Here is a 27,720-nt window from a genome sequence, read left to right on the forward strand (position 1 = left end):
CCTGAGGTACTCACAGTCACTGGCAATACCAGTCAAATTCTGATTCTTGGCAGAAAAATGTGCACTGTCTTCTTCAGACTTTCACAGAACATGCCATTTTCTCTGCTAGACTTAGAGGTCCCCTGTACTCCAAACATAATCCCAGTAGAATTAAATAGAAAAAAATACATGTATAGAAATAATACATGTAAATACTAACCGTCTTTCTGAACACACTACGCAAATGCAAATCAATAATAAAAATACATTTCTTCTCTTACAGGGCTACCATTTAAAGTGAGGGTTTACTTGTCATTTGCACTGCATGAGGACTTACGGGTTGACGTTGGGCTGTCTTCTCTTCCAGACACCGTATCCTCCGAGAGGAATGGCTAGCACTTTCTGTCGTCTCCTGGCTGGCCGTGCAACCACTGCACTCTTTGCGGCCGCAGGCACCGGGGTGCTAACGACCGGGTACCTCCTCAACCAGCAAAACGTGAAGGCTGCTGTTCAGGAAAAACGGAAACTCTTCCCTCCGAGGTGAGGACGTGGGTCAGGCAGTCAGCTGAGCACAGCGCCCGGTTCGCTGGGCTACAAGCGACGTCCAGCTCTTTGGAGGAAGAAGATCCCTAAAGCTGCAGAGTCCTCATGTGGCCACGCCATCTGTGTGTCTGTCCGTGGGCTGTGTGACCTGAAAAACAGCACCCTTTATTAATAACCCCAGTTTTAGGGAGCACCAACAATGGCCTTCAAGACCAGAAAGCAGGGATGTGCGGTAGTACCAACGCTCAAAAAAACCCTATTGCCAAATAATGACAAGCCTAAGAAATGTTTCAAATTTTAGGCAGAGCATTCTATTAGTCCTTATTTTATCTCATCAGCTGTTAAGCACTTCGGAGCTCAACCTATTGGACTGGCTTGTACAGACTCTACTGTTAGGAAATGTGAAAAAATTTTCATTATGCAAGTAGCAAAGAAATCTCCCATATAACTGCTGTACTTTGAAATAATTCCTAATTCTGTTACAAACTGGCTGGCTGATGATTAGAAATAAATTACAGACCTTCTTCTCTGTAGGTTGACTTTGCTGGCCATACTTGTGAAAAACAATATGGATCAGGCTCTGACAGACCTTTTTTTTTTCTTTCCTTTATTTTTTTTTTTGTAGTAGTAGTGAATACTATCCTAGTTAAAATATATTTTTACAGAAATAATGGAGTTGTGCATAAGGCAAATCATTACCAGTACAAGGTAGATGTGGTCTGGCTCAGTTGCAAAAAATGCCTTGTGAAGGGTTACATCTTTATTTTCCCTGGCTTAGTACAACATGCAGCTTTCTGTAAATAATAATACCATTAAAGCAAACCCAGTTATTATAGAAGAATGAGCTTCCCAGCTGACATAGATCAGACAGTCCCACTGATGGTCCACAAAGCTGTGAGGGCACCCGGGCCCTGAATTACAGAGAACTTCTTCAGCTAAACTTAATTCCCTTCCTACTTGAACAAAACAACGTTAGAGCACTTTTATTTCTGAGTGTCTCAGCAGGGATTTAATGGGGCTTAGTACACTTTCAGAGCTCACTAGGATTCATTTTCCTGATAGCCCTGAGTAGCAGAAAGCTGCAACTGCCTGCCGGTGTGGTGGTCCACTGGTGTGCAACGTGGGGTACCTTCAGTGACCTGAATCCTCGTGCCTTCCTAAAATTCAATGCAACTTATAAACCAAGAACTAATTACACTTTTAAACCACACTGTGTACTCTGTTTCTCATGATCACTTTAATAGCTTCATCAACTAGCAAGGATTACTCTTCAGAGGTGCCACATTAATTGCTCGGGGTTCTTCTTCTCTTCAGCGCAGACTATCCTGATCTCCGCAAACATAACAACTGCATGGCTGAGTGCCTTACGCCGGCCATTTACTCTCGCCTACGGGACAAGATGACTCCCAACGGCTACACTCTGGATCAGTGCATCCAAACCGGGGTTGACAATCCTGGCCACCCTTTCATTAAAACTGTGGGCATGGTCGCAGGTGATGAAGAATCCTATGAGGTAAGACGTTTCCACAGTCCTGTCATATTTGGTTCCGTTTTCACGGTATCGCTCACAAGAGCTCGCTACATGAAGACAGATTCCCAGTAGGGTATGTGCTCCTAAGATAAACTGTATCCCAGAGAGTACACTAAGGGCAGGCCATGTGCATAAAGACAGTGTTTTCCCTGCTCCTCCACATTAGGAAATGCATGAACTGAGGCCTTACTACACATGCCCTCTCCGCAGCAATTGAAGTTAATAAAATGTACCTGCTTGGGAACAGCTGCTACCTGCCTCCAGCAGCTGCCCTCCTTCCTAAGATTAAACCTAGTTTATGGCAAACCTATGCAACCCTGAGACACACAAAATAAAGGTAATGTGGAAATTACATCGTGGAACAGCAGAGGCAGAAGTGAAACAAAAATGTCTTCTGGGAAGTGCCAGACATCATTAAGCCACAGCTTTTGGATCATGATGAAAACAGAAGACAGACAGCATTAGGGTGGACAGGTTTATTTAACTCTGGAATAAGAAGAGGAAAAGAGAAGAAAATCCTTATTTTTATTGATCTCTGTGGTCTGCTTCCTTCAGTCTACCTACAATGGTACCTGTTATTATACAGTCTCCTAAGAGTATCCCAAACACTGGGCTCCTGAGGATGGAGTGGGACATCTGGCATTTTGGACTATCAACTTCTGTGGTTCGGTTTACTCATTTAGATGTGCCACTGCCACTGCTCCTCATCTGCATGAGGCTGCGGTTGTGATCGGTGTTGACACACCGGAGCCAAGCGGCTCTAACCAGGACTAGTATCCTGTGGCAGTGAAGATGTAGGGTATTCCTGCATGACCTAAAAGCAAGACACAAGCTGCTGGGGGACTCAGAATGTGTGCCCTGGTTGGTAATACATCCTGAAACCTAATCTGGTTGCCAACACATCCAGTATGTGTCTGTGGTAACTGGAGTAAGCTCATAACTGAAGTAAGCGGCAATTGCACCTTCTTTCTGTTGTGAAGACAAGCAACTACTACACAGCATTGCCTAGGTCAAAAGCAACCCCTCCTTTCGTATTTATTCCTGTCTGCATTTGCAAAGCCCCTTTTACATCTGTCAGCCAGGAGCCTGTGCCAGGGCACTTCTCCTGTGGCTGAAGCTGGTGCATTGAAGCGTTTCTCTGACGCTGCAGACTCTTTCTAGATTCTCTTGACTCTATAGGTGTTTGCTGACATTTTTGACCCTGTCATTAAAGTGAGACATAATGGCTATGATCCACGGACAATGAAGCATCACACGGACCTGGATGCATCCAAGGTAGGATCAAAATAAAATAATGAGACAATAAAGGCTTAGGGCTGCTTCTTACTAGGATGATATTGCATGCAATAGTACTTTTCTTTCTGCTGGCCCAACTCCAAAGACACTGATTTTAGGATTAAGGAAGGTGGGATGCCACTCATGGTCCTATCAGCAAGACAGCTGTATCCCTGCTTTGCTCCTAGCAGAGGGATCAGTCCCAACTGTACTAAACATTTGGGCCACAGTCTCACTTGGCACTGTGGGTCTGTTCATGAGCTTACAGATAACCATGTGTCTAAGGGCTGGAATGAAGGCAGGAGTTGACTCCAATACACCCCCACACACGTGAACAAACCTTACCCACTGCTTAATATTTCCTTCATAGTTCGAATACACTGTGGTTTAGCATCTTTTGGGGCTTTCCTCTTTTGAAGAATCTTCCTTACCTGGTCCCCTGCCTCTGCCTATACCCGCGTTTCCAAAAGCCACGCAGATTCCTTCATATTTTGGGACCACGAAGGACTAGCTGGTTACTGTGCCACATTCATTCAGTCAAAGAAAATGTTGTTCCTAAAAAAACCCTCCTGGTGTCTGAAACTCTTGAGGGGCTCCTGGTATCTTGAGTATTTGTGATCTCATGGAAAGGTCGTCATGCCCCGGCAGAAAGATGCCCCTCTATTTGTACGACGGGATTTGGGTTTTTTTTTAATGGTGGACTACGAGATGGGGGGATGTGTGTGAACCAATAAACCACTTCTTCCTTCAGATCACCCATGGTCAATTTGATGAGCACTACGTCCTCTCATCACGGGTGCGGACGGGCCGCAGCATCCGGGGCCTCAGCCTTCCTCCTGCCTGCAGCAGGGCAGAGCGGAGAGAGGTGGAGAACGTCGTGGTCACCGCGCTCTCTGGGCTGAAAGGAGACCTCTCTGGAAAGTACTACAGCTTGACCAGTATGACCGAGAGGGATCAGCAGCAGCTTATTGATGTAAGTATAGCTCCAGTGCTGGCGGCACCTGCATTTGCTCATTTATCTTAATCTTCGTCTTTCTTTGGGGTACCTGCTTTCATGTGTAGCTAAGGAGGATAATCACAGCACTAACCCAGTAGTTAATGGACTGTCAATATTTTTAATGCAATGGCAAACCATCCAGGGTTTACATTTTGGCTAAGTACATAACTGTGCAGGTCTGAAACATGGAGTTATATTCCAGACAGCAAGATCTGTGTCAAATCAAGTATACATGGCTGCTGCCACCTATTTGGACAAATAACAAAGTAAGTTCAGGACCTTTTCTTGGTCATTTCCTTGAGCAAAAATTGACATATTCTATCTTAACAACTGTTCTAACTAAAAATATTACACTGAGATAAGCATTACATATTACCTGTATTCTAGACTGTCGGGGTGGGGGGTTTGGCTGTAATTTCTTTATGTCAAAACTACACTAATTCTGATTTCCCCAAAATGTAGCCAACTGCACCAGGTGACCTTTTCCCAGTCCTGTAACTGTGTTTAGGGACTTGAAGGATCAGGCCCATAACAAGAGTTTTCATTGTCACACAGATGGAAACACAAGGATTTTCATCACGGATTTTGTTACAGCATGTGACATGTCAAACAAACCTTGAATGTGCATTTTAAATATCCAAAGGAATGGCTGTACCCTGTTAGCTATATTCATGGCACATTAATCCATAACATCAACCAAAAGGGAGCTGATGAAGTAACATAACTATTTATAACCCTGGAACTAGGTGTCACAAACTGGATTAACCAGGAGTTAAGAATTTATGTAAGGTCAGTAACTTTTTAAATTGAATGTCCTTGGTAATTTGTTTATTGACAAGATGTTCATGACCTATTGTAGGTTTTATTTCACTGCCTTTTTCAGCAGTAGAGAGCTCCTCAGAAAGCAGAGGCCGAAACAGGAGTGTGGAGAATATAATTCCTTCATGGTTTAAGGCTACATCCTTTGGGAACTGTAATAGGCTTCACTGATTCAGCATCTTACCTTGTTTTGTTTGTTTTTATGGTAATGCAGATTTATAGAAATCAAGGCATTGAATGTTGTAACCTCAGATTCCATCTTTAACTCATACCATTGCTTACCTTCTCCAGTACTTTAGGACCTTGAACCTCTAAGGTATCAGGCTTTCTGCCAGCCTTTAATAAGCACCATTTGGTCTCGGTAAGATCAAATCAGTGCTAGCTGAATGGCATTCAGCACAGAAAACATTTGGTACTTTGCAGATTTAGGCCATATGGACGTGAAGAAAACTAACAGTGCTCAGCTGTTTTCTTGCAAAAAGGGGAAATTTTCTTTCAAGCAAAAGTGTTGAGTGGAGCAAGCTGAGGAAGGAAACGTTGTGTCACTGTGATGAGCAAAGAGAACTTTATACCTTTCCCTTCTGCATGGTTGGGGTTCTGGCTGCATCATGTCCATCACAGGGTATTCAAAGATGAAAACCTGAAATTCTCCACTAAGGGCAAAAAGAAGTAAAGCATATCAACTTGTCTACCATGTCATATTTAATCTGGATAGCTTGCCTCACTATTCTTAATTAAACCCTACATTTAAAAAAAAAAAAAACCAACCACCAATCCACCTCCCCCAACCCCCACACAACATTTGATATGGCAGTGTTTGAAGAATTAAGAACTAATAGTTTTTCAGCACACACATGAAAATCAAATACTCATTTGCTTTAGGAAAATAACAGCTGAGTTAAAAAAAAAAAATCTAAATGATCTGGAATGTGACAAGTTGGAGGTACAGCAAGTACCAAAAGGTCAAGCTTAGCACTGATTTAATTCCTACCTTGACTTCATGCTCAGAATAAATTGCTAAATCTCTGTGCTGGAGAAATATCTTTTCAGAACTAGCTTTTTTTTTTTTTTCCAATCTTTAAGAACTCGTTGCCTTCTCCTACCCTGAAATAGGTCCGTATGCAGAAAACATCACTGGTGCTAGCAGTCAGGTCCCTCCAGAGTACCCTTTGGTGTGCGTATGTGGTATTAGGTCCCCACCTCCCATTCCTTGCTACATTTGAAAAATGTATTTGGCATAGCATGGTCATAATACCAATGTTAGTGAGAATCTGAAAGATTCAAGAAAATCACCTGGGTAAAGTGCTTTTAGTTTTCAGAAGAAGGAACCAGATTCACAAGCTGTACTATGTGATCTACTTGAGCATTGATTGCCTTCACACAAAATGTATTAGACAGCATTATACTGCTTCCTTGAACAAACTTGAGTTTTGTTTTGTTTTCTCTCTCTCTTTCTCTCTCCCTTTGGCCCCATTTTGGTGTCCAGGATCATTTTCTCTTTGATAAGCCAGTGTCCCCTTTGCTAACATGTGCTGGGATGGCACGTGACTGGCCAGATGCCAGAGGAATCTGGTATGTTGTGTGACGTGCAGAAGCTTGTGTCATGTTTTAAAGGTTGTGTTACAAATCTCCTTGCTTGTCCTAACCTTGCAGCCACTCTGTCCCCATACTCACAGCATGTTCAGTTTGCTTTTAAAGAAAATGTTTTCTTGCTTAATTTAAAAAAAATAACCCAAACAAAATCCAGTAATGAACAACAGAATAGGTAAAACCTTTATATTCAAGAGACCATCACTAATATCATCCACACAACACAGCAGCATAGGCATGGCTCCTTCCTTGTGTTTTTATCTCCATTTTTTCTACTTCTAGATAAAAATTTGATTTGGGAAAGAGCCTGTGAGTCACCATGCAGTCAGCAGAGCTGAGGTTAGAAAAGCAGCTCTAACACCAGATCGTAGCCATGCTGTCAGCTAGAAACCACTGGCCGTACAGCTGCAGGACACCACATTGCAAAGTCCTGTCACCCTCCTCACTGTCAAGACACAGAGAGTTATTTTAATTCCCACAGCTGAAAGTAACCCTTTCTTTCCAAATGAACTGGACAAAAAGCAGATACAGAATTTGAATTTCCTATTTTGTTCTAGGTCTGTTTCTACTTTCACAGCACACTTGACATATTTTGTGCCCAAATACAATATTTTCTGTGGAGAGAAAGGGATAACAGCTCCATGATCAGTGCACACACCTGCTAGCAGAGGATGGGGGCAGCTGTGCAGTGCATAGCATCTGCATCCATCATGGTATAATTCTATTACCAGATGCTTTAATTCTGAAAAATTAGGCTAAAAAGGATTCTGAGGAATCACCTAGCCTATCCCCTTGCCCTAGGCTGGTTCAGGACTTTCAGAGAGGATGGGACTTTATGTGGAAAAAAACCTCAACTGTTGTCCAAGCAGCGTCTGACAGTACTGGGTCCTGTTCAGAAGCACAGCCGGTATTACTGCAATCAGCTAAACCTGATTTCTGTCAGGGAGCAGGCACTGTGAAACTTGATCACCCATGAAACCTGATGACCTGCTGGAAAGCTGTGAGGATTTTTTTTATTTCAACAAGCTTCAGATTAGTTCCCCAGTCCCCATCTAAATCTGAGGAAGAGGAAAAGGATAAAGCTGAGGCATCCCATTCATTGCTTCTACAAACAAACAGGAGAAGTACCAATAATATAATTACTATCCAGGGATCTCCTGAATAAAACAGACCTAGGTTTTGGCTTGTTTTACATATGAAATATCAGGCAGACTGGGAAAAAAAAAAGTATGATTGGAAAGTATTTCAGTAAGCCACATTTGGAAAACCTGCCTTTCTTTTGCAAGAAATTGTTGTCAAAAAGAGTACATGTTCTGGAAATTATTTTGCTTATAACCGACCTCACTAGTGGCGATGGCACAGTTTGAATGCACTCAGCACGGCTTCCCTCTGCATTCCTTAAAGTAATGGGGAGACTCAGTTAATTAAAGGGGGAGCTGAGTCAGGCCAATCTCAGACTATTTGGAACCCTACCCTGAACATTTGTATGTGACTGAAGACGAGGTAACCAGACCTCGGGTGACCATAAAGTCAGGGCACAGGATGTTTACACCTGCTTAGTGTTGCATTGGCAATCTCCAAGTGCAAAAAAAAAAAAAGGAGGTGCAGTAAAAGACCAGCAGAAAGTCAGGCTCTTTGTGAACTTGAAATTTCAAATTTCATGTGTTTCATATCTGGTAATATTCCACTGTTTGTACGAATGGGTCTGATCTCATGAAACACCTTCTACATGCTGTAGAAAGGCTGTAGTAAAAGCCAGAGAAAGTGGAGAAAAAGCCGGAAAAAGTGACCTCAGGTTTGACCCAGCACTTCATAAACCTAGCCACAAGTGATCTGTTTGAAGCAACAGTGGGTATCTTCAGGCATTTTTGTCTTGACTGACAAGCCAGCATCACTAATGCGCTGTCTGGAAGCAAAGTGCAGCTGCTCTCCTTGGACACGTAACTTGACTGATGTGGCAATCCAGTACGACCAAGTGATACAGAGGACGCTGGGGATTTGATTTAGGGGAGAATGCAATTAAGTAAGGATATATTGCTTGGCCCCCAGCAGCATGTAAATGTTAGGGTTTTTCCTTAGCTGCATGGTTTTCTAAGAACTATAAAAACCGTCCCTGCTGACACAGGATGCAGAGCTTGGCTTCTCACTTTGCTGCACCTCCCAGCTGCACTCATGCTAGAGAAGAACACGTTTTTCTTGCTCAGTACTGTGGCAGCATGATGTGATCAGAAAAACTGCTCTTCTCGCTGTGCCCAAGAAACCTGCATAACGCCATTGGCATGGGGGATCCAACTGCGAAAGCAGCTCAAATCCCTAACTCTGCGGAACAATGTTATTATGCCGTGCTTAACCTCTCCACAGCCCTGAAAGACTGTGATAAAACTAAGGATACTGAGAATTATTTTTCAGGGTCTGTCTTCTTAAAGATACTCTGTTTTTCCCTTCTTAACCAGGCATAACAATGACAAGACATTTCTCATCTGGATTAATGAAGAGGACCATACTAGGGTGATCTCCATGGAGAAGGGTGGCAACATGAAACGGGTGTTTGAAAGGTTTTGCCGTGGTTTAAAAGAGGTAGTATCTCAATGAGTTTATTATTCCCGTTTGTTTATTGCTGGTCTGTTGTCAGCACTGGTCACTGTGGTTCATACTGAACTGACATCTCTGGGAGCAACACAATGAAGTAACACCAGTCCACATAGCAACCCACACTAATGCAGTTAAAGAAGGAAACATGGGCAAGTTGCTAGCTGAGTTGTAGGGAAAAATAAATAAAACATCTTTGTAGCTTTTCCATTAAAATCTTAAACATAGGCTGGCTAAAGAAATAATGGTTTTTTGCCATTTCGTGCCTGCAGGCTGTGGGAATTCATAATCAAGCACTTTATTTGGATTGCTTGATTTGCTTGAATGAAGAATTTATTTGGCCCAGCCTCCTCGTTCTCATCCCTGATGCTGGGAGTGGAGCGGATGCTGCTGAAGTTATGCACAGGACTCAGGGCTTAGGACGCTTTGCTCACTGCCACTTTTGGGGAGATATGGGGGGTTGTGATTAAAATACAAAGAACTGATAGCCAGGGCTCCACGATTTTATTCTGGTCTAGCTATTCAGAAAGGAGAAAGCCTTCATGAGACGGCACGTGTGTTAAAACAGTTTTGTCTAGACAATCCAGGTATGGCTCAAGTTGGCTCTGGGCCCAGTGCAGCCCTGTGTACTGCTCTGGCACAGAAAAAGTTGCTTTAACAGAGAAAGAGGACTTTACTGCATTCCACAGGCGATATAACAAGGTGCAGTGGAACAGGTGACGTGGCCAAACACTGTTCTCCACTACTCTTGTCCACATCATTCCTGGATGGATTGCCATAGTACTGGAAAGCCTAGAGGTTAAGCTATGGAAGGTTGAAATGGGCTTGAGATTGTCTTCAAGACTGTAAGAATATTCAGGCTGCATAAAACAAGTATTTCTCCTCATTGGGGTCCTTGGCATGCTTACTTCATCTGAACTGTGGAGAAACATCTGTCTCCATCACACTGCTTTTCTTCCTGGGTACGGATATGCATATTGGGCCAGCCTTGGGTGGTGTGTTTCATTCCTCTCACCTTGGCAAAACAGCTTCTCTGACTTTCTAGAGACACATCTGTCTCAGAACTCCCCCAGCAACTGTAGAGCTAATACAGCTGTGCACCCCTTCCATATCATTTCACAGCCCCCAGCCAAAAAAAAGCAAGGCCAAGTAGGGGCAGCAGGGAACTACAACCTCCGATTGTGGAAGTGGTCTCTGAGAAGCAGGGGAAGGTAAGTTCAGAGCATCCATAGGGAAGTTTGAGTATGTAGTGTGTTTGGGAACACATAGAAACAAAAGCACCTAATGGATGCTTCTTTGGCATTGGGGTGGTTAATGGGGACCTTTTTAGGTTTCCAAGGTATACCCTTGAGACTGACCAGCCTACAGGGTGGTGGCCCAGGTGACACGGCTTGTGGATGCTGTTCCCAGCTTTGCCTCTGCTACCGCGCTTAGCTCATGTTCAACAGAGGTGGACCTATGGACGTGGCCATGGGAAATACTCAGACAGTTTTGGAACTGCAAGCAGAGCAGGTGTCTGAGGCAGGAAATCAGGTCTAGTTTCCCACCATCAATTCTGGTGTCCTCACACAATATAGGAATGATGTTAGAAGAGTCCTCTATTCTGTATCCTGTAGAATGGAAATAGCCACCTATATTTGCAGAGATCTTGTGAGCATGAGCTGGTTTATGTATCTGATTCTCCTCTGAAGGAGAAGAGAACTGAACTGAAATTGTATTTGGATTGCAGAAGTAAGTCCAGGAAATGTAGATGAGTGAACAGAACACCAGCCTATTCGAAGGTCAAGAGACCCTTGTGATTCTTCTGCGGATAATTGTTTCACTCTCCTTTATTATCTGGTCAGAGATCTACTAATGAAAAGCATTACATACAAGCTATGTTGTCTCCTTATAATGGAAATGTGGCTGTTAATACTAGTTATTTTGAAGTCAAGTGTCCTCCCCTGAGAGTCATGGCATCACTTTGAAAATTACACAAAACTCAGCTTCAGCTCCTTTTGTTTGCTTCGTAGCATTTGAGTCCTTTGGGCTTTTCTGTTGCAATCTGGCTCCAAAAATACAAAGGCTAGAAATGCATGGCAAAAGCCATAATTCTTATGTGAAGATATGGCTTTCATGGCCTAATGTTATACCAAACCACCATGACAGGGAGCTCTGTGATAAAGTGACAGAGTCTGCAAGCTAGTGGTCATGAGAAAATGATGAAGAAATCCTTGTAATATGCACAGGGGATCTTGGTACCTGGTGAGTGCGAACATTTGCATCAGATCCAAACCAGGCTGTACTTGGGTGTAAATTTATGCAACTCCACTGGTGTTAGTGAATTGCGTCATCAACACGGACACATGGTTAAAAGAATCTCAGCTATAAGCAGACATCTTAAAATAAGACATTTGTATGCTGCTCTTTTCCTTTTGCTTTTTTTTTTTTGCCGTCATAGGTGGAAAGATTAATTAAAGAACGGGGCTGGGAGTTCATGTGGAACGAGCGTCTCGGATATGTTCTGACCTGTCCTTCCAACTTGGGAACTGGTTTACGTGCTGGAGTCCATGTTAAGCTGCCCAAGCTTAGCAAGGTACATAAGTCATGTAAAAAGGCCAGTGACACAAGTCAGCTCTTCTGATTTATAAAGGAACAAATGAAAAATGACAGGTTACAGTGACTGCACATTAACATGATGCGTAACAAGGTCCCAGGGATAACGTACGACTAATGGAGCACACTTTTATTCTGCAAATTATTGTGTTTGTTATGGAAATTAATCTAATCAGTAGACAGCTGAGAAGACAGGCTGTAATCCAAGGACTGAGAAAACTATCCACCTCTGCCTGTCTTTCTGGAAATGCTATTAAGTCATGGATAATAGCATTGCAACAATTCAGCACAATATGCAGGGTAAAAAGCTCAAACCTGTTTCTTCTGATAGGATCCCAGGTTTCCAAAAATCCTGGAGAACCTGCGTCTGCAAAAGCGTGGCACTGGTGGAGTGGACACAGCAGCTGTAGCAGATGTGTACGATATCTCCAACCTGGATCGCATGGGTCGCTCAGAGGTAACCTGTTCTTTTTTTTTTTTTTTTTCCTTGCTTTTTAGCTCAGATCTGTACTGATATGAGTCAGTTTCCCTCTGGTTGGGTTCACTCCGCTGACCTCAGTGGAGCCATGGTGGTTTTTACTCCCGATGAATCTGGTCCAATGGAAATGCTTACTCAAAGAAAAATTATTAACGCGCATGAAGTGCTTGACAAATATTCCTGTTATGGCAATGAAAAAACCCGACCCTGAGCAAGTTGCACAAATGTGACTTGCTTGCACCATGTGCTAAGTATCTCTGTTGAGAGCACACAGGTGCTGGAAAGGTTTGGCTTTGTTAACAGACATCCCCCAGGATGATGTTTCTCAGCATCACAGCACAAACTCTTAGACCTGCCTGCCTGCTGGAGTGCCCAGCTATGAGACTGGTGTCCGGCGGTCTCTGCAGTGCTGGACATGAGACATGTTTGCAAGTGGGCACTGAGCTAGCTCCTACACATGGGGCAGTAGCTCCTGTATGTGCTGCAAAATGTTGGGGAAAGAAGCAGGGATCGAGTCCTAATCCACTCAGGTAATCAGGCACTGAAAGCAAGACTGGTTTAAGGTGTTGTGCTCCTTTTAGCATTCAGTCATGCACTTTCTCCACAGTTAGACAGCAGGACAAGGCCAGTCCTTTCACTCCAGAATAACTGAGGAGGAGTTGGTGCCATCTTCATGTGTCCTGTGTGGCACTGAGGAGAGGATGCAGGAGAGCTAGGTTTAAATCAGGGTAAAAATTTAATTGTGAGCTCTGAGCCCTCCCCATTTGGCTGTAGGCTACGATGAGACAGGTTCATCTCAGACATCTGTTTTGAAGCTATTTCAGTTTGAATGAGTACTTTTTGTGCTAGAGAGTGGAAATGACCCTACAGCCTGGTGGTGCTGCTGCTCTCCTGAGAGACTCAGGTCCCAGGCCTCCTTCCAGTTTCATATTTAAGTATTTTATAAAGCAGAACAGCTCCCAAAAGCAGATCTACTGGAGGCTGGGGGAGAAACAGCCATGTCAAAGAGTTGCAGCCTCCTCCCACTAGCTCTGCCTGAGCCAAACCCTTACTCCAGGTCCTGGGCTGTAAGTCCTGTGCCACTGCTACAGCTTCCCTTCCCTCACTGAGACCAGGGCTGTGTTCACCCCTGGCCAGGTCAAGAACAACCGAGACAAAAATTTACCATGCAAGACCCTGTAAGTCCAGTGACTTGAGCACTCTGCTAGTAGGTAGGAAGCAGAGATTCAAACCTTCTGTCAAGTATGTCTTTCACCCCCAGGTGTGTGCTGTAACCTCTCAGCTATGGTCAACAGGGAAGGCCCCGGTGGGACTGATGTCTCCTGAGGACCCTTCTTCTCCACTAGCAATGCAATACACAATTTGGGCTCAGATGCCAACCTGCTTGTACATGTCAGGATTTGAAGGGCTGCCTGCTTGCTCAGCGGCAAAATTTTAATTACCTAGGGGGCTTTGCTGCAAGTTAAAACTTGATTGCAAAGAAAAGCATGCTGTCAAGGTGTGTTTAGCCAGAACAGCACAGCACTTGAGAGGCTTTGGCAGCTTAGATACGGATGTGGTTTGGTTCTGGTGTTGCAGCCCAACACCTGAGTTCAGCCTGATTCTTGGTAGTTCTCTGTAACACAAATATAACCCTGGGATAACGCACATGGGTTACAACTAGATTCAAACTGGTCCCCAGCCAGCCAGCTGGCTTCCCTTCCTTGCTCACCTCAGGTTTTCTGCCACTGAGACGGAGCCAAGTCAGGTCTTCGGTGTTTTCTTACTGAGATATGCCCCTGAATGTCTTCACAGCCAAGGGACGTTTGGACAGGGGTTTGGAAATTTTAAATTTTGGAGTTTGATGTAGGCAGCTATGTTCCTTTGGATCTAGACCAAAAAAAATAAGACTGAAAAATTATTAAGCTGTATTATTTGCAAAACCAGTATGTGACAAAGACATTTATTAATACTGGAAATACCATCATGTGTGGTTCTAAAATAACAGTAATAATAGAAAAGGATTACACGGCATGATTAATTAATGAGTTCTACTGACAGATGGCCTAAGCCTACAAATTTTTGCTTATATGAAGACTAGCACTGAAGTCAGTGATGCCTCATAGAGCAAGGATTCAAAGGATTAAGCCAATAGATAAGATAGAATCCCTACCTTGAAGATTCTGAAATCTAAGTAAAACAAGACAAACTCAAGGGGATAGAAATGTTTTATTATAAGACTTTTTTTTTTCAGTACATAATAAAGTAAATTCCATTATGTGGTAAATGTGTTTGCAGAACTGAATTACGTTCCCAAAGGTGCAAGACAAAATTGTTTGTATTTTTGCTTTGTTTCAGTTACTGGTCAATGCAAACTTAATATGAAATTCCTTTTCTCCTGGAGGCTGCAAATTCAGACCTCTGATTTCCCAACACAGCTGGTCTGTAAAAGACAATAAAATAAATTGCTAAGCCACTGAAATGCTTTATAGTAAAAACAAATCCCTTGAAAATCAGCAACTGTCACAATAGAGAGAAACGGGATATAGTCTTCACATTTGGTTTTAACAAGCCAGTCATTAAAGGTTGCTAATGAACCATTTCATGAAGATTAAGAAAAATCAGAGCTATAGCTTGCTGGCTAATAGTACCACAGGTCCTGTGGTCCTCACAAGTCACTGCCAGTGGAGAAAGTCTGCTGGGGACCAGGTACCTTGTATTCTTCAGCAATTCTGAAAAATCTTACAAAGACACCGCTACCCCCTGCCATATAGAATTGCAAGTTTTGGTGCCGCTCTGGGCCTGGAGCTAATCCCACCACTGCCAGTGTAAATCAAGAGCTGAAAACAAAGGAGTGATGGATGATGTAGAGCCAGCATGATTTTAGGATGAGTGCCTCTGCTTCAGAGATGTGGGCCCTGGGCTTGGCAAAACCACCTCAGCAAAGCCAGCACACCTGGCAGAATGAGTAGGACATCTTTGCCCACAGCTGATGAATCACTGCCAGCAGCGTTCGTGGTCATCTGCAGTAATCATACAGTCCCGAGCCGTGCCTGTGAAGAAGTGCAAGGCTGGTTTGACGAGCTTTCTCAGGCAGTCTCAATGGCTGCGGCCGAACAGGTAGCCCTGCTATCCTCCCAGTCCCAGCCATGTGAAGGACTCCTGCGCTGTGCCTCCAGCAGCCTTCAGGGCCGGGGTGAATCAGGGCAATGAGCCTCTGTCTTCCTCTCCTTGCACCACCATCCCAGTTAGTTACCGTCTGACTCCATGCTCACATAAATGCTTCTGAAAGCACAGGAGCAGTGAGGGCTTGGGAGCTGGGAAGACACAGCAAGGGCATTTGCTGCTTCAGGGAGAACTGCCTGGTAATGCTAAGCACTCACAGCGCTGCTGTTTTGGTTTCATCCTCATACGTCGAGTGTGGGGAACACAATGGATAGGCACCCCTGGCTGTGCCAGGCATTACTTCCCAGCAAACATCTGGGGAGGATCCTGCACCCTCACAGTGGTCACGTTTGAAATAGGTCTCTCAACTCATGCCTAAATGTTTCATATACGGACTTTTGTTTGTTTGCTTTGCTCCTATACGAATATGAGTAGGAGCAGAATTTGGTGGAAGTAACTTTAGGGACCTATTTGAAAGTTTCTGTTGCTGGCAGTCCAAACTCACAGCAAACAGGAGAAGGGAATTACTATGGGTTTCCACTGGACCAGCATGATCCACACACCCTGTGCCACAGGGTGTGTGATCTCTATGCCATGATCCTCCTGACTTATAGCTTTACCTGCTGTCATTGCAGTACAAGCTGATGGTCCCCTCCTCAATTAACAGCATTAGCTAAAGCTTCCATTACTACTATTTTCTTCTTGTTGTTGTAGGTGGAGCTAGTCCAGATTGTCATTGATGGGGTCAATTATCTAGTTGACTGTGAGAAGAAACTGGAAAGAGGTCAAGACATCAAAGTGCCACCGCCATTGCCTCAGTTTGGCAGGAAGTGATCTTGCTGCCGATAGTGGCAACTGATGGCAAATACGGCTGCCATTCTGACAGAAAGGCACCTCTGTATATCTCTGTATAAATATCTGGTGTAATAAAACACTACCTGATACCTGATGTCTCCTTAGATGCCTGGCTGCACTGGCAGAAACTAGTCTTTGTGCAGCTTTACTAGGGTGCACCCAATACAACCACCTTGGTACACTCTTTTGTGTGCTTCTCTTTGTTTCTTGGTTGACAATAAGAAAAGTACTACCTCAGTAACGCAAAAAACACAAATCTCTAATTCTACCCTGCATTTGCACTTATGGCCATACTTACAATGTCTTCTACGAGCACCCTATTTTCATTCACAGACACACTTCTCTCCAGTGACTGTTCAGGCAGCCGAAATCTGTCAGCCTGAGGGGCAGGTGCTGTGAAGTGCTCATTGCTTTTTCAGCAACCATTGTACACCATGGTGGGTCCAGCAGTTAACTGGGGTAGGCAGCTGCACGTGCCTTCAGTCTCTGAAGTCCACCACTTGACCTGTCATCAGGAACTCAATGGTGTCTCTGCACGGGAGCTGTCTCTTCTCTGTCCGGGACTACACACAAAATTCTTTTACCATGTTACCCCAAACTCTCAGACTTTTTCACTCGTTGGAGAACTTATCAGGTCACTGCTAAGCTGTTTCCCTCAGGCATTATTTCTGGCCTGTGGCCTCCGGCTGCAGCAAGCTGGCCCCAAAATCTGCAGGCAAATCAGTTTGCTGATATTCTGCATCCAACACAAACCTGTCTAGCATGGCTTGTCCCAGTCTTATCCTGCAGCTTTCAGATTCCAGGTAATGGGGACCAGGCTCAGCTAACCATCACTCATCAAAGTGCCTTAGGATGTACTGCCACTCTGAGCAAGATTTCTGTCCTCGCTGCCATTCCATGTGGTGAGCAGCTTGGTGGAAAGAAAAAATAGCAGACACTAACAGTCCCGCCGATTGCCTTTTTTTTGCACATTGAAACATACTCAGTGTTCCACAGTAACCACATTCAAAACAACAGTTCTCAGGCAAAAAAAAAGTCAAAACATGCTCTGGTGAATGCGCTGCCTCTGTTGCTGTTGAGTGGGTAGTAGTATCAGCAGAAAATGTTTCAGGTGTAGACAGCAAAATGACACTGCTGAGGTGCCCATTGCTACTGTAGGTATGGGTACATCCAGGATGTGCAATCTAAACTGGTGCTTTGGAGACTATTGCAGCACCTTGAGCAATGCTAGTTTAGTTTATAAAACTCATGCAGCGTAAGCCCTGAGAAAACATTGAGAAAACATGTGTTAGTCCTAGTTTAATTCTCACGTGGTCGCAACTCCCCTAACAAAGCATCCTTCATCTCAGCTGACATCTACTGTACAATGCCAGACTCGTGCAAAGCCCCTTGAGAAGCTTTTTCAGTGAGTCGTATCTGAAGAGCTGTGACTGGATAGCTAGGCATTACCAGTCACAGACTTTAAAAATCACAACTGGAAGCTAATTGAGAGCTAGATGGTGAATTAGCAGCTCTTGGAAATCAGCAGCATGGTCTGCCCTTCGCTCTTGCTCAGAAGAAGAGCTGTTGTGTATAAAGTAGGTTGGAGCTTCCATATGATTGCTGTTTCTTCCTCATCCATGCTGGGTACGTTCCCTAACATTCTGCTACCGGCTTTCTAAATGGTGCTTAATAATAGTAATTCTGGGGGAGGGAAAGAGACTTCTGCTGATTTCACATAGAAGGCAAACAAGTAAAACTGGAAAGACTTTACTGTTAGCTCTCCAAAACATTCAGATCAACACAAAATTTGACTGTAGACCAAATGTGCTCAGATTATAGCCTCCACTTGCTTTTCTCTGGCTGACTTGCAAACCGCTGACAGGCAGTGGTACTAAGTCCAGCTGGCAGCCATTTACTAGCAGCATTCCTGAGGGGTTGATATTGGAGCTGATGATACTGTTTTAATACCTTTAATAATGACCTGGATGATGAGATGCATTATACAGTCAGCCAGTCCACTGCTGGTGCTAAATGAAAGGGAGCAGCTGGTACAACGGAGAGCAGGGCTGCTCTTGGAGGGCATTTGACTGTAGAAATGGGCTGAGAGAAATCTCATGAAGTTCAACAGAGGCAGAGGCAAAGCCCTGCACCTGGGATGGAGCAACTCCCATGCAACAGCGCAAGCTGGGGGACAACTGGGTGGAAAGCAGCTTTGCAATGACTTAGGGTCCCAGCAGACAGCAAGTTGAACATGAGTCAGTGCTATGCCCATACTGGGCTGTATTACACGACTGTAGCCAACAGCTTGAGCGACATGATTATTTTCCCTCTGTTTCATACTTGTGTGACTACATCTGGAATACCATGTCCAGCTTTGGGCTTCCCCAGTACAGAAAAGACAGTGACAAACTGCAGCAAGTCCTGGACAGGGCCAAAAGAGGGTTGGGGCGGGGGGGGGCTGGAGTGTGCTGTATGATGTGAAGCTGAGGGAGCTGGGTTTGTTCAGTCTGGAGAAAAGAAGACTAAGGGCAGATCTTACTGATATGCACAACTGCTATCTGCAACAGAAGATGCAGAGATGACAAACTGAAGACTTTTCTTGGAGGTGCACAGTGATAGGACAAGAGGCAACAGACACAAGCTGGGACACTGGAAATTCCAGTTAGATATTAGGAAGACCTTTTGCACCACAAGAGTGGTCAAACACGGGAACAGCCTTGGGGATACTCAAAACTCAAGGAACAAGGTCACGAGCAATCTAAGTTGGCCCTGCTTTGGGGTAGGGGTGGCGTGTGCTGGACCAGATCACCTCCAGACCTCCAGCCTACATAATTCTGTGATCCTGTGACTGAATTAAATATTGCAAAATGCCTGCAGATGAGTAAATAAGCCAGAGAAATGCCCTGGCCATCCTGTGCTCTGACCACACGTGGAATTGTAAGTCTGCACAAAATATGGATACCCTGATACAATTTACCCTCTGCTACGAACAAACTGGCTTTCTCTGTATTGTTGGCTTCCAAGTGTGTCCTTCACAATCAAAATACTCTTTCTCATATGGATTATTTTGTAAAGGCTTGTTATTTGTCATCTACATTTTTTGCTTCTGTGATCTTTCTCACCCTCCATGACCTTTACACTGTCAGCAAGAGTAACTCAGCTGGTTAATATGAATGATGCATTTTCATTCTTCATTTTAGATAATTTAATTTAATTTAATAATTTAAATGAAACTTGGACAGTCACATATCTATTAACATTATGCTGGACATCTTTACTCAGTCCTAGTCCATCATTACAGTCCTCAGACCAGTTTGCGGTCTGCTTGGACCACGTTTATCTCCAAGTTGCGTACATCCTGGAGCTGGAGTGTGTGGGAAGGTGGGGGGGTCTGTTCCTGTAAGCCTTCAATGACAGTTTAAAGGCAGAAACACTGCACCTGCTCTGTTTCCAGAGGACGTGCTCCAATGAATGGCTGCAGCAGGAAATAAACAACCTGAAAGGTTATCAAACAAAGAAACAGAACCATACAGATTATGATTCAATAAGAAAATATTAAAGGTTAAAAAGCTGGGTTGGTGCACTAACCCCAGACATATGGTGTTACTTCTTGCCTTCTCATATTTAGTTTTCCCATGCCAGCAATTTTGCACTGCTAAGATCCTTTTCTGCCAATAAAACTCTTTCCTGATAAATTCAGACACTGATTCTCTATAAATCTTTGAAATTTATTTGATTAAATAGTCCAAGAAGAGCTATATGCCATGCCTCAAATTCTTTTCTAATCTTCTTGATGAACAGATGAGTGACCAGGGATCAGCAAAAGTAAACTCTCAGGTCATGCCCCATCAAAGCTCACCTGTGGTCCATCAGGCAGCTCATGCAGGGTGAGAACTAGAAAGGAATTTGCCATTAGAGGACAAGGGAAAAGTAGGCACTGTACTCTCAGCTCTACCAGGAAATGGACAATGACTTCGCAAGAGATGCCTCTGTACAACAGTGAACATATTCTTCTGTGTTGAAACTGCCATACAAATATTTCTCCAACAATACATAACTTGTCTAAATGGCTGGGGTGATGGGAATAAACTGTTGATTTGCACTTGTACCAGAGGGGGACCAAAGGCCCTCAGGAAGCCACAGATCCTTTGACCTGTGCACTACCAAAAAGTTAGTGTAAGGACAGACCTACTTTTTCAAGGCATGTACAGGGTAAAGGAAGAGACAAAACAGTGGATGAGAGAAGCACAGGCTGAAAGCACAGAGGAAAACAGAAGTTAGGTAATTCTCAGCCTGACAGGAGCATAATTACATATATTGGAAGGTTCAAGCATGGACACATAAGCCAAATTATTTGTGCCAAGCCTGAACTGGGTTTGGAGCTGTGTTGAAGTTAGTGCACACAGTGACTGACCCTGAGAAAAGCCAGCTCTTGCAACAAGCCCATGGTCTGGCTAAGAAGCATTGTCAGTAAACTGGAAAGTCAAGGGGTGGCTCAGATATAAAAGTCAAGCCAGGAGCAGGGTTGGAGACTGCACCAAGGTGAGGGAGGCAGGAAACATGAGCCCAGGGCACAAAGTAGCACTTGTGGGGCTGCCTCAGGAGGAGGCAAGGGGATGGTTCAGGACAACAGATCCAAAGAAAGAGAATCACACACATATAGCTTCACAAAGAGGACTAAACCTTTTCTGTACTTGGTAAATGGGCTCCTACGACATATGCAAAAGACAGATTTCCATATATTAACAGACAGGTCCCATATGACTGAGTAAGGTATTGAACAAACACATACTGCCTGGAGCTCTTCAGTTTTCTGGTAAGTCAGAAGGTCTATCCATCACTAGAGGGCTGAATATGAGCTGTCAGTACAGAAAAACAGCAAGACTGTGGAGAATTTAGTGTAACACATTTTTCCCAAGAAATATAACACAACATGCATGATAGCAGCATCAGGGTGGTTGAAGACTGAGCTACTGTGGTTATCTTCCAATTTTGGCTTTATTCCATGCACTGGTGCTCACATAACTCATGGAAAGAGCAAACAAAATTCAGACCTCAGTAGGAGGGTTCCCTGTACTGAAGACTTTGGTAGGTGGGGCTACATGTACGGAACTGATTTATTTTCTGAAGCCTGATTTGAAAGCTTAAGACCCAAGCCTGTAGCTATGACAGTTCTAATTTATTTCAGTCATGACATCTTACCCCTAAAATAATTCGCTATCCTAACAAAAACTGACTAGACAAGACTTCAGAAGTCCATTAAACTGTCACTCTTACAAGACTAATGCACACCTGAACACACCTGATGTAATTTTTCTCTGGAAATATCAAAAAAGGCAGCAGATAACATGGGGAATGAATTACAGCTAATATTTATATGCAGAATTACTTTACTAATAAGATTTGTTGGAATGTAATTTAAGACCTGCTGAAATAATTAATGTTCATCTTTCTACTGTAATGCCTTTTACAGTTTACTTTCAGCTTAAGGTTTAATTAAAAGATTGAAGACTTTAAACAGCCATTTCTTTTGACTGCAAAGATGCCTGGAGACATGGCATACACTGAAGTGCACTACGTATAGTACAGAAGTCCTACCAAGTCAAGTCATCCAAGAGGGCACAAACATACAGTCATCTACTGCACAGCATGTTGTTGCAGATTGACATCACATTTTTAATTCACTCAGCATAAATCATTATAGAAGGCTGGGCTCCTAATGAGAAAATATCAGCTATATTACAATACTAAGTTTATCAGTATAGAAGGGTAATGAACATATTTTGTTCATCTACCCATTTTTCTGGGAACTCGGATCCAAGAGTTTCCCACACAAAGGGAAAAAAAGTTGATTAATGATGTCAGTTAACATGAGTTCAGTTTGTGCACGTGTCTTCTTGTCTGAAATGAAAATGTTTTCTGTAAGTTTTCTGTCTATGCCTTTATCAAAGTACCTGTCTTAGCTCTCATTCCAGTTTTGTAGCTCTGCTTTCTGAAGCAGGGTTTCTTCTCACTTACATTGACAGTCATTTGGCAACAGGGGCAAGACAAGAATTACGAGGAAAATGTATGCATCTCATGAACACCAATGACAACCACACTAAAAATAATTAATATATGTATTTTTAAAGTCTAAAAAGGCCCACATGCTGATGACACTACCTAGCTAGCTAAATCTGTATCACCAAATATGAAGATACTTACATATATATGTACACACACACACACACACATATTTGGAGGCACACTTCCCTCCTCCAAGCCAGAACACATTCTCAAACACAAACCATTCAAGAAAGCAAAGATAAATTACTAATAGGAAAAGTTAGTGGCAAATCTTGAAAATGTGTCTAGGTGCCTAGCTCCAACAGAACTTAAAGAGCTAGTTATGCAAATGCCTTTGGGCTTAAAAGCCATTGATCATTTGGCTGGCACTTGGCAAGTAACTGTGGAGACTACTGGCACATGGAGCTTCTTCTGTAGAAACGAGGGATTTGTATTTTTTTTTTTGATGGACAGGAATACCAGAAATCAGTAAGACTGAAAAGATTAGAAGCAGCATGGAGCACCCTCCCTCGCTGTTTAGCATGCCTAAGGAATCTGTACCTCTATGTTTCTTCTGCTTGCAGTTTTAGACCGTTGTTTTTCCTTTATTCTGTGAAACACGGCAGCTTTATGCAAAATAAAGCCAATACTGTAGAAGGAAGAGGCCACTGCATCCAAATGTATGCCAGTGCTTTTCCATTTTCAGCCCTAGAAATTAAAACTTACTCTGTGATATTAGGATACTAGCAAAAGTGTAGTGCTGTGCAATATAAGTTTAAAGTCATATAGTTCCTCCCTGTGTGTTTCTGAAAAAGCGAAAATTATGTTCTCCTGTAAGAAAATAATGTTTCCTTAACAGGCAGCTATCAAAACTAACAACAGAGAAAATTCTTGTTCTATCATGACAGTGTGTGTCTAACAATCCTACTTCACTTGAGTCATGCCTTCCATATTGTCATTTTGATATAGAAATAGTAAAGAGCAGTGTTTCTTTGCAGTGTAAAGTAACTAAATAAAATAGCTGACCACAGGCTAACCTTTGAAGGCTTCAGTTCATCCAGGCACTTAAGCACATGCCTAAATATAAACCTTTAAATATGCAAGTTGATCCAGCAACATATGTGAGTTGACTGAGCAACACATTTAAGCACTTCATAAATATCCTGAAAGAATTAGAGCCACACGCAACATAGCCTGATGGAAGTAATACAGACCAATGGTCAGCTGAGCAGGCTTAGTGAAAGTGATGCAGCCTTGGTTGTAGCAATTAAAATCCATAAATATTTAAGATTAAATACAGTATATGTGATCATTTAACACAGACAGGAAAGCCAAAAGAAAGGATCAGAAATCCGTTCATCTTATAGTGAACAAACCAAAGCAAACGCCTGTACAGGAGCACTCAGAATACTGCAGATATAAAAGAACATAAGCAGAAACAGGCCTTACTTTTTCTTTTCTCTCCCCAGGTTTAAATCAAAATTATAACAACCAGGAAAATGTCACCCTGACACTCTGGCAAGTAGTAGTAACTATCCAAACAACACGAGCAAAAAAAGAGTGAACAAAGATACCATCAGTCATACATACATAAAACTAATGCCTCTGGCGTGTCTTCGGCAGACAAAACTTCTCTTTTTGGGGTTTGAGGATTATGAACATTATCAGCCAGAACAAAACCAAAGTCACTTGTTAAGCTTCATAAAGAACTTGATGCTGTGATGCATTCAGCTTCACAGTTGCACCTGTATCAAATACCAGACTACAGGGGACATCTTCACATTCCTTTTCCAACTTACTATAGTCTTTCTTTGGGCCCCCAAAATACACCTGCATCATCTCTGTTTTGTAAAGGAGCTGCAGCATAGCTGTGAATCCCAGGGTTCTCAGGCAGAACATTTTTCCCTTGGTATTCCTTCATGATTTCCTACTACTGCATCCTTCTTGCCCTTTTGCATTTTTTACTCTCCTGAACCTACATCACAGGCCCTGTCTGGCATTTAACCACTGCCATTTTTTTGTGCTGGCCGTCCTAGATTGCCATCTTCCAAGATGTGCTTCTTTCAGATGTACTGTCACGATCTAAGAGGACAACTCCCACGGACATGGGCTGAGGAACACTGAGTCAGGCCCTGAATTATGCTATTTGATACAATAAGGGGTGAACCAAAAGAAAAAAGAAAAGCTTCTTTGAAGGAGAGAGGATTCACCCATGCTCCTTTCTCTGGTTACTAAGATCAAATGATTCAAACCACAATATTCCAGGAGATTCCATCCCAAGTTGCCAAAAATGCTACAGGATCCACTGGTCCAGATTTTCAATTCTGTTGTCTCAAATCTCCAAAGCATTTTATGTTTGTGATGGAACTATGAAGAAAGTCTCCCAACACAGGCATTAGACCGTGCTGCTACAAACACTGTTCTGTAGATGGGCAGTTTGCTGTCTCTTAGTAAAATATGAAAAAAAAGGCAACAAAATTTTACAATGATTTGCATGACTGCTGTCTTGCTCATTTTTCACCTGCTGCCTGTTTACAGCAGAGCTGCCGGTCGACTAATGTCAAACTGGAACAAACCTAAACCAGCGCAAATTTAAACAGGTGTGATCACTATCAAAGAAGCAATATTTGTGGGAAAAATACTGTCTGACCGATGTAGTAGAAAGGTATTAAACAGCCTCTTCCACTGCCTGCAAACCTGGTCGTGGATCCTAAGGTCCACTGATCCTGCCCAGACACACATACATAAAACTTTAGACTGAAAGGCAACACATTTAACACTTCAGCAGAAAGGAAAGCAAAGTAAGTCCCTTTTCATTGGCCTTGCTTATGCTGTTATTCAGCTTTTCTCTACGTCTATTTCTCTGTCCAGTACGGCAAGACAACCTGTCTGTTGTGAGCTCAGTAAGGAGGAAAGAGGAAGCTGCAGCCAAACAGAAACCTGCACTGAAGCGAAACCAGTGAGCAGCCTGCATGCACCTGGGAGGCACGCTGCTGTCTCCACTTCCTGAAAATAAGCTGATAAGACAGATGGACATACATAGATGGATGTAACTAAATGTATGTGTGCATGTATTTTCTTTTCACTTGACAAGTAAATCAATCCTCACCCACTGTAATACATAAAATTAATCTTGCCATGTATGCTACATACAGATTAGAAGGTACTTCACCTCAGCACTTCAAAAAAATGCTTAACAACCATTTAAAAACCTAACACATCAATACGCAACTATTCATAAAGCACAGTCTAATAAATACGTTAACATACGTATGCCCGAAATGGGTGTGATGTGTGATGCCTATGGGATCCTTGATTGCTTTTATCTTCCCTACCCTTGGGCTAGTGTCGTCTGTTTCTAGTAGCCCTTCCTGGCTGTATGAATCAGCTTTGGCCATGACTTCTAAGCTACAGGCTTGCTGGCAGCACATTGCAGGAACAACTGGGACCTCATGCTGTGGTTGAGCTGTAACTACATCAGCAAATTAGTTAATTTTGAAATGAAAACCTGATTCTTTCTGATTTCATTTCCTAGCTTATTAACAATGGCTCTTAAATGGCGTTCATCAATTATTTTTACCTGCAGTAAAGGCACTCTAATTATTCTTAAATCTGTCCTTGTTCTTACCAGCAGCAATGCCAGTTTAACAGCAAGATCAATGCATGCTTTGTGCACACCTCCCTCCAGTGGACGCAAAGCCCCAGAAAATCAGCAAAGTACAGCAAGGCAATTTCTCCAGGAAGACAAATATTAAGGATAACTAATAAAGAAGGAATGGTGCCCAGCTGTCCTTATAACATCAGCTCAAGATTACCAGGAAAGGCAATGGAGATCTAGTGAAATGCTAAGAATACAAGAGACAGGACACTAACCTGAGAAAAAAAATCTTACTGGATTTCTAAACATTTATTTCATTGCTAAGCAGAGGCCTCTAACAACATAGTCCTAGAGATTTATTTTGTGAACCTTAAGGGAGTGGTTTGGAGAGACCAACATGTGTCATAAAATATGTTTCAAAAAGCTACCCTCCTTGAGAAAGCCCACTGTAAATTTTTCAGCTGAAGGTTTGAATCAGCTTCACTGCTGCACAATGGAAGCAGGGACCACTTCGGTGCCCCAGCATTGCTCTTGGTGAAAGATAAACCCCATCTAAACAAGACTGACTTGACTGAACAATATGAGCGTTTAAACTGGTGCAACTGCACCAGCAGGGCTCCCCCTCTGCAAGGAGAGTGTATAAAACCATGAAGTATGCTAACGTCAAAACCGTGAGAGTGCAGCTGCAGCCAGGGAGGAGTCGGCACAGGCCACAGCCCCAAGGTTAGGACTGTCCCACACACACTTGGCAAGCAGCCAAGCAGGCCCATCAGTGGTCGTGCCCCAGCCTCCGCAATCTCCCTTTCCTTGGTAGCTCTGTGGCAGGCAACCCTGCACTGCTGCTGGGGTACGGCACTCCCCTACACACCAGGATACAGGGCATGACCATGACACCATTAGCATTCACTGCGGTGCCCACTCACCCATTCCACTTCCAGGAGCCGATGGGCTGTTGGCAGCAAGGCTGTGCAAGGAGAAAGGTCCTTCGCACACCGACAGCGGCTCCTGGCACCCCTTGTGATCCTCCCTGCCACTCCGGCTGCTCCGTGGGAGGCACAGGTGCCTGCAAAGGGCTATGCCCCACAATCCTTTTACCCCTGCAATAGAAGAGGGTTAGTCTTTCCGAAGTGCCTTCACAAACTGCAGATGGATGCTCACTCTAATGACATATCGGTTCCAATGAGACCATACAGAAAACAACCATAACACACGTTTCTCTGTGAGAATCATAGAACCGTTTAGGTTGGAAAAGACCTTTAAGACCATCTAGTCCAACCGTCAAGCATGCCCACTAAACCACGTCCTGAGGTGCCTTGCCTACGTGCTTTTTGGATACCTCCAGGGATGGTGACTGCACCACTTCCCTGGGCAGCCTGTTCCAATGCCTGACAACCCCTTCGGTGAAGAAGTCTTTCCTAATCTCCAATCTACACCTCCCCTGCCGCAACTTGAGGCCATTTCCTCTCGTCCTATCACCAACGAGCAGGTGAGAACACCACGGTAAGCACCGCACTTCGGCGGCGCAGTCACGAAGGAGAGGAACGTCGTGACTCGGCAGGCGCGCTGCCGCCGGGCTGCCCCCCTACGGGAGGCCCTTGTGGCCTCTGCCCCGCGTTGGCGGTCGGACCGGCCCCGCCCGCCGGCGGCACCTCCACCTCCCTCCTCAGAGTGGGAGGAGGAGGAGGAGGAGGGAGGGAGGG

The 27,720-nt window shown here is 43.6% G+C and overlaps 2 protein-coding genes and 1 long non-coding RNA gene across 5 annotated transcripts in view; 1 reads left to right on the top strand and 2 right to left on the bottom strand.

The window, feature by feature from the left end:
* Positions 1-16,484, top strand: part of CKMT2 (creatine kinase, mitochondrial 2) — a 26,429-nt gene extending 9,945 nt beyond the window's left edge. For 2 of the 3 annotated variants that reach the window (XM_069777308.1, XM_009923850.2), the window contains exons 3-11: positions 347-519; positions 1,837-2,035; positions 3,233-3,328; positions 4,080-4,301; positions 6,631-6,716; positions 9,188-9,311; positions 11,764-11,898; positions 12,250-12,375; positions 16,255-16,484. In XM_069777308.1, coding sequence (XP_069633409.1) covers positions 368-519; positions 1,837-2,035; positions 3,233-3,328; positions 4,080-4,301; positions 6,631-6,716; positions 9,188-9,311; positions 11,764-11,898; positions 12,250-12,375; positions 16,255-16,374 — 1,260 coding nt within the window. In that variant the 5' untranslated portion in view covers positions 347-367 and the 3' untranslated portion in view covers positions 16,375-16,484. The remainder of the gene's footprint in view (positions 1-346; positions 520-1,836; positions 2,036-3,232; positions 3,329-4,079; positions 4,302-6,630; positions 6,717-9,187; positions 9,312-11,763; positions 11,899-12,249; positions 12,376-16,254) is intronic. The other variant, XM_069777310.1, reaches the window with a different exon arrangement.
* The window catches only part of DHFR (dihydrofolate reductase), a 638,672-nt gene that overhangs the window by 322,443 nt on the left and 288,509 nt on the right, over positions 1-27,720 (bottom strand). The window lies entirely within an intron of this gene.
* LOC138683933 (uncharacterized) lies at positions 14,593-27,320 on the bottom strand. Its single transcript, XR_011323418.1, has 3 exons — positions 26,944-27,320; positions 22,984-23,130; positions 14,593-14,818 (listed from the first exon to the last, which is right to left on the bottom strand). It is a non-coding gene; the product is annotated as an uncharacterized lncRNA (long non-coding RNA).

This window comes from Haliaeetus albicilla, chromosome Z, assembly GCF_947461875.1.
Source record: "Haliaeetus albicilla chromosome Z, bHalAlb1.1, whole genome shotgun sequence".
Classification (NCBI taxonomy): domain Eukaryota; kingdom Metazoa; phylum Chordata; class Aves; order Accipitriformes; family Accipitridae; genus Haliaeetus; species Haliaeetus albicilla.